Genomic DNA, 11018 nt, shown 5'->3' with positions numbered 1-11018 from the left:
TGTCCTGTGGGGCCCAGTGACAAATCTTCCTCATCACCTGAGCCAGCTGCTCCAGGTGTGTCCCTTATGTGTGCCTTCTTGTTGTGGTGGAGCTTTGATTGCTGTTGGAATGTCAATGGGGGGGACTGACTCTCAGGCTGATTGGCTGTGAGACTGGCCATGACTAGAGTGGAGAAGCTGTTGTGCAGGGGCTGGTCCCATGGAGCGGGATTCCATTTAGCAAGGCTCTGGTGCCTGCTGAGTCGATCCATTGGGTGTGTTGTTTGTGGAAGCGGTTGAGTGGTGTTCTGGTGTGGGGTGAAGCTGGCCACCAGGTATGTTGGTTCCGAGACTCTTGGAATGGGCTCTCGTGTAAGCCAAGGTCAGCTGCTGCCTGTGCCTGGCCCAGGACCACCTGGTATGAGCTACAGAGTTATATGCAGATGATTTCCACTTGTTCTAGGCTTGGAGGCACCTGGGAGAGGCTAAGATACAAACTATGCGAGCTGCCGCTAGTACAAGCTAATGTTGGGGCTGCTTAGCAAGAGGTACAGAGCACAATGAAGCCAGACACTGCTTGTTTGGGGTTTGTGAACCTTTGAGAGATTTTAGGAAAGTCCACAGCATGAACCAAGACAGGCCGCTAAAAGCAGCTTGGGTGGGTCTGCAGATTTGGTGGTGCAGGGACTTAGGAATCACCATGGTAGGGCAACCAGCATTAGCCAGGTTGATGGAGTCTCAGACTGGGCACCTACCTGCCTGCACATGCAGGCTGGGTGAGGGGAGGACTCAGCAAAGGAACAGTGGCAGCTGCCAGCATTCCTATCTGGGAGAATGCTCCCCTCCAGTCCTTAACCTTAAGCGAGACAATTTAGTTCCTCCCTGATGTACCTGCTGCTTTTCAGAGGGCTTCCCAAGTGCTGGGGCTCAGATCGAGTGAGTCTGTCAGTATGTTCAGTCTGTGCTTGGGCCCTTTAAGGGGAATGCCTAGGACTCTAGCAGCCTCTGTCTCGCTCAGCCATAATCCCTGCTGGTTTTCACTGCTAGAAGTTATGGAGATTTCTATTCCCAGCACTGGAACCCTGGGCTGGGGAGCCCAGTGTGGGGCCAGGACCCCTTGCTCCTCAGGAGGAGCCTCTGAGGCCGAGATATTCCTGCCGATTTTTAATCACCACACGTGGGTGCGGGACCAGTTCCTTCAGTATCTCCGCGCCCTCCTCGCAGTCTCCATGTGGCTTCTTCTGTATCTCCTTAGTTACAGGATTTCTGTTCAGCTGGTCTTCAGGTGATTCTTAGTGATGCTTATTCTGTAGTTTAGTTGTAATTTGATGTGGCCATCTTGGCTGGAAATCTCCCCAGTTTCTGAGTATGCAGTTTTTAATTTAGTATACCTTTAATTTTTATATGTCTAAAATACTTAAATAAAAAGTAAAACAAAAAGAAGATAATATGGAAATTGCATGCTTCTGTTTCTGCTTTCATTTCCTTTACTGTTGTTAAATTATTTATTCAATAAATTAGAATCAGGAGAGAAAATTCAGTAGCTGAATCATTTTGGAGATTTGTCAGAATTCAAAAGTTCTTTTCTGCCTGACCTGTGGTGGCGCAGTGGATAAAGTGTCGACCTGGAATGCTGAGGTCACCGGTTCAAAACCCTGGGCTTACCTGGTCAAGGCACATATGGGAGTTGATGCTTCCTGCTCCTCCCTTCTCTCTCTCTCTCTCTCTCTCTCTCTCTCTCTCTCTTGTCTAAAATGAATAAATAAAGTCTTTAAAAGAAAAAAAAAATTCAAAAGTTCTTTTCTTTGGGAAGGCATTGAAAATAGAATCCTGTTTACGAATCTCAGGGCTTGATGCTTGTAGAACTATTTGTTCGGTTGACTGTTGGAAATAAAATTTTAAGCAGCACCCCCCTCCGTGTGGGCACCCCTCCCAGGGCTCACTGACTGTTCCCTGCAGCCCTCATGTGAACTGGCCTGGAAGTCATTCCACTGTGGGGTGGCGACAGCAGCGGCCAGCAAACTGCCCTGCTTTCCCAGAAAGCCTGCTCCAGCCCCTTTCTACTCACTCAGCAAGTCCTCATTCCAGGCTGCTGACCTTGGATTTCTCCCCACTGTGTAAACACAACCAACTGGGAAACCACATTCCTGAAGGAAATTCTAAGCAGAAATGGAAGATGAAAACTCCAACACATTCAGCAACCTAAAACTAATTGTCCATGGATTTCCTTATCTCCTGAACCTTTGGGCTCCCTTCTCATTTTCTGTATACAGCCTTGCATTAAGGTGTTGGAATAAATGTCTCCCTGATCGCCCTTAGTTCTGTGGTTTTGTCATATGGGTGCCTAGGGGCCATCTGGCAGAGTGGATAAACGGAAGGAAGCTGGTGCAGGTAACTCCTTGTTAATTTACTTAATGAGCTGACCCAGGATCTACTCAGACTTTTTGTTATGTAAGAGAATAAAATTATTTTTATATAAAACCACTTTTGGTTGAGGTTTCTATTATAGCTGAAACATCCTAATTGTCATAGGATAAAAAGAAAATTTTATTGTAATTTTTCTTCTTGTTATAGATATTTTTGAGAAAGGCTGGAGTAGGTAGTGATAGATAGAAGGCCTCTGAGGGCCAGCGTGGTGCTACTAAGAGTGTGGTTCAGCATCAGAATGACCTAGGAGTTTGTTAGGAGTGCCAAATCAAGTGCTACCTCCCAGGCCTACCAAATCAGACTGTCTGGAAGTGGGGCTGGGAACCTGTATTTTAACAAGGTCCCCTTGCAGTGATTTCAATGCAACTAAAGTTGGAGAAAACACTAACCTAGGTAGGAGACACCCACAGCTGGGAGTGTGATTGGTCCAACAGAGGAAGTGCTGTGTCTCTAGCTCATTACTCACCTCCCAGATGCTGACCTAATCCTCTAGGCCAGTGGTCCTCAACCTTTTTTGGGCCACCGACCGGTTTAATGTCAGAAAATATTTTCATGGACCGGCCTTTAGGGTGGGACGGATAAATGTATCACGTGACCGAGACAAGCATCAAGAGTGAGTCTTAGACGTATGTAACAGAGGGAATCTGGTCATTTTTAAAAAATAAAACATCGTTCAAACTTAAATATAAATAAAACGGAAATAATGTAAGTTATTTATTCTTTCTCTGCGGACCGCTACCAAATGGCCCACAGACCAGTACCGGTCAGCGGCCCCGGGGTTGAGGACCACTGCTCTAGGCATCATTTTCCTTTTCTGTCGCAATAATGTGAGAATCAGACGAGGAACTGGGTGTAAACATGTTCTGAGAGAGTTAAGACCTTGATCCCTAGGAGACTCCATGCGCTGACCTAGCAGTACCAGCGGACACAGCGTTCAAGGCTGCAGACAGATGCATGGGGTCAGGCTGGACTCTGACTGGCCAGCCTGAGCTTCGTGCTGGACCTGTCTCCATCTGTCTCCAGGTGCCCAGTGACGGAACTGGCAAGGGGGAGGTGGATACTCATTGTCATTCTTAATTGAGCTCTATTGCCCCTATTTTGAGTTTTCTTTTTCAGATTCCTGCAATTGGGAAATAAAAGGAAACCCATGTTTTGCCATTGTAGTTTAAGGAGGGGCAATCCGTGGCCCAGTGCTGCCTTCCTTTCTTACAATCTCAGTGATTTCAGCTCCCAACCCCACACCTCTGTTGAAGTGACCCGCCCACCCTCACCCCAAATTTCCCTGGCCTTTCACACCTGAGGAGGCACCAGACCACTGCCCCAGAGACAAACAACTAGGTCAGGAGCTCTCACTACTCTCAAGTTATGAGGTGTTGCCCCCAGACTGAAGGGGTTCATTTGCCTGTGTGCATCTAAGCCCCGGAAGACACAAACAGTGTCTTCCAAGTTTACATCCAAGAAAGTGAAAATTTATTAAGAAAATGGCACCATGAGTCACAGATAGCTAATACTTAAAGACCTGGCTCCCTTATGGCTTCTGGGGGATGGGTTAAAAATGCTTTTGAAAATCGTTAATCATAGTGACTAAGGGAGTTAAGTTAGGGTCATGGTCAGTGTCTGGCCTCTACTGATTGGTCAGCGCTAGGGTCGGCAGGTGATCATTGCATCTCCTGATGTCAACCATGGAGTTTCTTCATCTACATAGTTTTGCAAGGATTCAGTCTGTACGGTGTTCTGGAGCTGAGGGCTAGACTGTTGGGAAACTGTCTCTGTGGTCAACAGATCTGCGGCTTTTGTTTCTAGACTACTGAATGCTGACCACAACCTCATTGTCCTGAGGGCTTAAGGATCGAACGAGGGAGAGGGAGGTGGGTGAGTCAGAGCACTTCTGAGGCCAGTGTGAGTCAAGGGGAAAAAATCAAAATAAAAAGGCAGATTAAAGATTATAAGGTTCCTATGTTGTTACAGCAGGAGCCACCCTCAAAGCCCACCAGGATGCCCCATTCAGAGGCGGAGATCCCTCTTTCCCGCATTGCTTGAGGGACCACCGTTAGGGGAACGTTAAGGGAGGAGAGGGCGTGCCCGCTGGTCATAGAGCCAATCAGAGCAGGGCAGGCAAGCCAGCCGGTTCTAGTAGCCACTCAAGCGCAAGCTGACCGCCCTACCTGCTCTAGGACTGGGCGAGCTTTCTGCCGATCAGGGCGGGGCAAGCGGGGGCTCTGCCAGTAGCCGGAGCCCGCGTCAGGCCGGTTCCCCGGCGGTCCGTGCGGTGGCCCGCTAAGCCCATCTGTCCGGTGAGGGAGCGGCGGCTCCGAGGCCTGCGCCGCGCTGCCCTCTCTACCTGGCCCCCGAACCTCGCCCGTTGGCTGCCCGCGTCATGCCAGGCGCTGCTCCCCGCTAGTGCCGCCCGGTCTGTTGCCCGCCTGCCCGAAGCCGCGCCCACTGCCCAGAGCCAGAGGGATGGTGGTAGTCACGGGGCGGGAGCCAGACAGCCGTCGCCCGGACGGTGCCATGTCCAGCTCCGACGCCGAAGACGACTTTCTGGAACCGGCCACCCCGACGGCCACGCAGGCGGGGCACGCGCTGCCCCTGCTGCCCCAAGAGGTACCAGGATGGAAGAGGGGCGTGGGAGGGGGCGCAGGGGCAGAGCAGGTGCAGGGCGGAGCTGACCTTGGGATGTGAGCACCGCTGGGTTTGGAGGTCAAGGGTCAGGCTGCGGGGTGCTCCAGAAGAGCCGTGCTCTCCTGCCCGCCCACCCCCCTCTCCCCCATAAAATGCACCAGCTGTGGCTTCCCTGCCCCAGAGGTCACCTGGCCCTGAACCCCATCCTTCCAGTCCTCACTGCCTGTAGGGTTGATTTATTCCGTGGAAGGGGGACCTTGGAGCTCCAAGAGATGATAGTGCCTTCCAGAAAATCCAAGAGACCTTGGTGGTTACCCAGACCCAATCCCCAGCTGCCCTGAGAGTGGAGTAAGGGACTGTGCACAGGTAAGAAGCAGGCCAGTTGGTAGATGTGTCCACACTCATCTGAAAATTCCTTGGCTTTACCCCACTAGCTGCTGCGTTGTGACTTCCACTGGCCTTAATGTGTATGACAGTATTGCATTAACACCTGAAATGACCGTTAAGAGAAGGGGTGGAGGGAAGGTGGGGCACTGGAGCACTGAAGACAGAGGCCAGGAAGGAGTAGCCAAGGTAGTGCCAGATCTGGGCGCATGTGATGTGTGGACACATGTGATGTGTGGACACAGAGAAGAATGGACAGAGTCCCAGAGGGGCGGAGCAGAGCTGCATGAGGCTTTGGGGAAGCAGATAGTGTTTTCTAGGGATTAGAAGTCCATACCTTTAACGACATGGGACATAGGAGAATGAACAAAACTCTAGAAGTACTCTTTGCATTGTGGGTGGGGGGAGACATTAGAGACATATTGGTACTGTTTTCTTGTTCATTGTCATTGGGGAAATAATGTGCTTTGAAGGAAAGAGTACAGGACCCAGAGACGGTAGGTCAGGACTCCAGTGCCAGTTTCCCCCACAGATTACATTGCTCCCTGTAGATCTAAAATTGTTTTTGAGTGCTTTTTCCTCTCTGCCTCAGTCTTTTCATGTCTAATATGGAACAAACTCTTGGATTGGTATGGGTATGAGAAGTCCTTGGGAAAGGTTTAAAGAGCTCCAGAAATGTAAAGTATTATTATCTCAAAATAATACTTGAATTCTTGGTATGCACCTAGACTAGTTTTAGAGGAGCTTATTGAAGAATACAACTAGCTTACTAGCTGTAGAATAAGCAGAAGGCATTGTCTGTCCTTTGAGTGCAGAAGGGTACATACATACGTGGTACTGTAAACACCTGTCTAATTCATTATCATTCAGTGCATATTTGGGTCTTCACTGCAAGTCAGGCACTGCACAAGGCCCTGGATTACTTTAATGTATACTTGCCCTACTTGACTCAAAGAATTTGAAAATGGGGAAAAAGGACTTACTAGATGAATATACATAGACGTTTACTGGAGCCAGAGAGATGTTGTAATATTGAAAAGTATGCACTAGGAGGAAATTTTCGTCTATTTGGGAGGAGAGTTGGAAAACTAGAGAGAACTAGCCTTCAGTCTTTCAAAATCACAATGAGTGAAAGATAACAGAAAAGGAAAAGAACAGACAAGGTTCCAAATATTTTAGGGAGACCCCTAGAGCTTCACAGGGGAAATCTATTCCATCATTCCTCGTTCTTCACCCTGCCCTTACCTCCAGAACCTTAGCTGAACTGGAGACTAATCTCACTGGACAGATTAAGAAGGAATTATTTAACAAACATCATGAGGCCTGCTGTGGATGCCTCATGATTGCTGAACAAGATGTCCCTGCCCTCGGGCAGTTTGGGATCTAGTAGGTCAGCTGACAGAAGAAAATAATTACCAATGTATTGTGTTAGGCACTACATTAGAGGAGAATGTGGCATATGGTGACAGCACAGTGGAGGGAGTGTTGAGTTAACTCTGTCTTGGGAGTTTGCAAGGGACAATAGAGCAGGAAAGCTCACAGAGTAGGGAAACTTGAATTGGAGCTCTTAGAATGAGTGGATGCCGCTAACCTATATGGCGCCTTGATGTGAATTGGAAAAAGGACACTGAGTGATCTGCATCTGGGCTAGCAGATCACTCTCACCCAGGCACCTGTGTGCAGTGGACAGTGTACACCACCCGATGGGGCACTTGCATCTGCTAGGAGGACAGAGAGAGTGCTAAGAGTCTTTTGGACAGAGAAGACAGCATGAGCAAGGGCACAAAATTGGTAAATTCAGAAAGTGAAAGGAAGACGATGAAGGCTTTGAACTCTAGAGCACAGAGAGTAGGATAGGAGTGAAGAGACCTGATTTAGGAACTATCGGGGGAAGATGGATAGGACTTGGCAACTGGTGAATGTGGGGAAGGGGGAGAGAGAAGAGTGTTTGGAAAGACTCCCGGGGCTTGGTTTTGGGTGACTGAGTGAATGGTGAGGCTTTAATCAGACCCAAGAAGACTGCCAACAGAGCAGACCGGCTTTCATTTTTCTTGCCTGGCTGAACATGCAGCTGTTTTTATTCCAGTTTCCTGAGGTTGTTCCCCTTAACATTGGAGGGGCTCACTTCACCACACGCCTGTCAACCCTGCGGCGCTACGAAGACACCATGCTGGCGGCCATGTTCAGCGGGCGTCATTACATCCCCACTGATGCTGAGGGCCGGTACTTCATTGATCGGGATGGCACGCACTTTGGGTATGTTTCTCCCTCTACGATCATCTTTGTAGTCCTAGCAAGTGAGTGGCCTGGGCTTGGGTATGGGGCTTCAGTATTATCCAAAGTACCTAGAAGAGGCGATAACCTACTGACAGACTTTAATAAATGTGTCTATTAAATGGATCAGAAGTTTCAGTTTCTTTTCCAGAAGAGACAAGGACAGCTGGAGAAATCCCAGGTAACACATACTGGCTGTATGTGAGGAAACTGCTTCTACTCTACGTAATTTGAGACTTTGCAGTCATCATTGGTGTGGAAAGGAATAGGTGTGCAGTGGGAGAGTTCTACAGCACCTTCTTGGAGAACACCCTCAGATCAGATCTGGGGCTCAGCATTGCTGTTAGGGAGGGACTATTGTGTGTGGCTGTGGTTCCCAGAATTCTTAAAATAGTTTAAAACAAATAGAAAAGGTGAGGGAAGGGCCAACATAGGGTTTCCATCCTTTAAGGTTGCCAAGGTAAGTCTTAAAAACAATGACTAAAACATGGAGAGACAGACTCACAAAAGATAGATAACCTTTCCTGAGAAAAGATCTCCTTACACATAAACAATTTAAAGACTCTTGACTTCGATTTCCTTGTTTGTGAAATGAGAAATAATTATAGGCCTTGCATGCCTGTTGCGTGGATCAAATAGAGCACCTTGGTGTGACCCTGGCCAGGTCCTTTCAGAATATATGGCTGAAGCTCTCTTTCCCTTCAGTGCAACTTTGGAGATGACTAAAGAATGCACATGGTCCTTGACCTTGAAATGACTAGGAGACAGAAACTCCAGTCACTACATCTCTGTGATGGGCTCCCAGTAGGAATTCCCACGTTGGGAAAATGGTCGTTTTTATCCCCAGAAAGGAGCCTCTGGTCAAATAATTTGCTTTGAAGCATCTGAGTTTCCCCGTTGGGTTGTCAGCTGCCTCCAGTGCTGAGAAAACAAAGTGTCACAACCACTGCAGAGCTATAAAAAGGTTTTTTGTTCTAGGCTGTGCGGGGGAGGAAAGTGCTGGCCCCAGCTGGCAGCTCCCACAACACTGGTGGCTGGGCCTTGCCCTGGGGGTGTGTTCTCCAGAGCTCACCAAGGTTTGCTTAAGGCCCTAGAGCACCAATTTTGGAAGGGGTTGTGGAAAGCGATAGGGTTTGGCTTTAAGCTGATGTACCCCTTGCCCAGGGGGCCACAGCTGGAGAGTGGCAGAGCCAGGCTAGGGTGTGGGGCAGAAAGCAGGATATTGGCATTTATCCTCAGACTGCTGGGCTCCAGGGCCCTATGATTCAGCATCAGAAGATGAAGTTGTTGGAAGATTCTCACAAAGTAAAGTAGGAAGTTAGGGCGTTTGGTGGGGTAAATTTCTCTGCTGGTGTTGCTAACGTACCCCCAGCACCCACCGTGCAGCTTTCCTATTGTGGTCAATGAAGAGCGCTTTGGACCACTGTCTGGACCACCGTGGGTATGGGCTTGGAGTCAGCCATGTCTGCACCTGAGCAAGGATGTCCCTTAACCTCTTTGAGCCCCACTTTCCTCATTTATAAAATGGACATAAGACAGCACTTATGCCCTGGCCGGTTGGCTCAGCGGTAGAGCGTTGGCCTAGCGTGCGGAGGACCCGGGTTCGATTCCCGGCCAGGGCACATAGGAGAAGCGCCCATTTGCTTCTCCACCCCTCCGCCGCGCTTTCCTCTCTGTCTCTCTCTTCCCCTCCCGCAGCCAAGGCTCCATTGGAGCAAAGATGGCCCGGGCGCTGGGCATGGCTCTGTGGCCTCTGCCTCAGGCGCTAGAGTGGCTCTGGTCGCAATATGGCGACGCCCAGGATGGGCAGAGCATCGCCCCCTGGGGGGCAGAGCGTCGCCCCTGGTGAGCGTGCCGGGTGGATCCCGGTCGGGCGCATGCGGGAGTCTGTCTGACTGTCTCTCCCTGTTTCCAGCTTCAGAAAAATGAAAAAAAAAAAAAAAAAAAGACAGCACTTATTCCATAATATTGAAAAGATTCAGTGGGATACCACACAAATAATAGCTGACAGAGATTAATACTGGGTGAGTGTTAGCTGGTGTTGCATTATGGTCATAGACTTAACTATAGAGCAGCAGTTTAATCTTGGAGTGTATTCACACATCCTTACAGAAAAGCCCTTCCCACCATGGCTGGATAGCTCCATTGGTTAGATCACTGTGTCAAAGTGTAGAGGTTGCCAGTTCGACCCTCACTCATGGCACATACAAGAACAGACGTTTCTGTCTCTCTCTCTCTCTCTCTCTCTCTTTCTCTCTCTCCTTCACTCTCTGAAATTAATTTAAAAAAAGAAAAAAAGAAAAGAAATGCCCTTCCCACCCCTTCCATTGATGGGTCTGATTATTCTTAGCACTATAAAATCTGAAAAGAATTAAAGGAACTGAATTTTTATTTTAAGGAAATGTAATACGTGATTTTATTCAATCCTGGACCCAGTTTGTTCAGATGTTAGGTTTAGACTTTTGATCTTCTCCTTATAGCTATAGAATAATACTAATGGCAAGGATATGTAGAAGATGTAGAACTCTACATTGCTAGTGGGAATATAAAATGCTACAGTCACTTTGTTAAACATGCACTGTGACTGAACATTTCTACTTCTAATATTTACCCAAGAGAAATTGATGCATGTATTCACAGCAAGTCTTAAATAGGAATGTTCACCACAGCTTTAATCCTAAGAGCCCCAAACTGGAAACTACTCAAATGTTCGTCAACAGGAGAATGAGGAAATAAATTATAGTAAATTTATCCAGTAGCATACAATGATATGCTACTTAGCTATAAAAAGCAACTAACTACTATTATACACAAGATAAATCTCAAAAATATCAGGTCAAGGGAAAGAAGCCAGGCACAAAAGAGAACGTACTGTATGATTCTACTTTTATGAATTTCAAGAGAGGCAAAACTAATCTTTGTTAGAAGTAGAAATAGAGTGGTTGCCTCTTTAGGACTGACTGGGACGAGGCACAAGGGAGCTTTAAGGAAACAGAAATGTACTGTATCTTGAGCTCAGTGGTGGTTGTATGGGTATATTCACACTTACAAATTAATTGAGGCCCTGGCCGTCTGACTCAGCAATAGAGCGTCGGCCCGGCATGTGAAAGTCCCAGGTTTGATTCCCTGTCAGGGCACACAGGAGAAGTAACCATCTGCTTCTCCACCCCCTTCTCTCTTTTTTTTTTTCTCTCCTCTCCCACAGCCATGGCTTGAATGGTTGGAACACTTTTGCCCCAGGCACTTAGGATAGTTCCATGGACTCACCTCAGGTGCTGAAATAGCTTGGTTGCCAAGCAATGGAGCAGCGGCCCCAGATGGACAGAGCATCA

At 48.2% G+C, this 11018-nt stretch overlaps 1 protein-coding gene across 7 annotated transcripts in view; it reads left to right on the top strand.

Moving 5' to 3' along the window:
* The first annotated feature begins 266 nt into the window (after positions 1–266).
* LOC136403583 (BTB/POZ domain-containing protein KCTD7) overlaps positions 267–11018 on the top strand; it is a 106451-nt gene continuing 95699 nt past the window's right edge. For 5 of the 7 annotated variants that reach the window (XM_066382471.1, XM_066382470.1, XM_066382478.1 and 2 more), the window contains exons 1-2: positions 4667–5010; positions 7499–7668. In XM_066382471.1, coding sequence (XP_066238568.1) covers positions 4867–5010; positions 7499–7668 — 314 coding nt within the window. In that variant the 5' untranslated portion in view covers positions 4667–4866. Of the gene's footprint in view, positions 315–4666; positions 5011–5374; positions 5395–7498; positions 7669–11018 lie in introns of those variants that run through there. The other 2 variants (XM_066382474.1, XM_066382473.1) reach the window with 2 other exon arrangements.

Source organism: Saccopteryx leptura, chromosome 4 (genome assembly GCF_036850995.1).
Source record: "Saccopteryx leptura isolate mSacLep1 chromosome 4, mSacLep1_pri_phased_curated, whole genome shotgun sequence".
NCBI classification, from domain to species: domain Eukaryota; kingdom Metazoa; phylum Chordata; class Mammalia; order Chiroptera; family Emballonuridae; genus Saccopteryx; species Saccopteryx leptura.
Note: the sequence above shows the minus strand (reverse complement) of the source record. Positions and strands in the feature narration are given on the sequence as shown.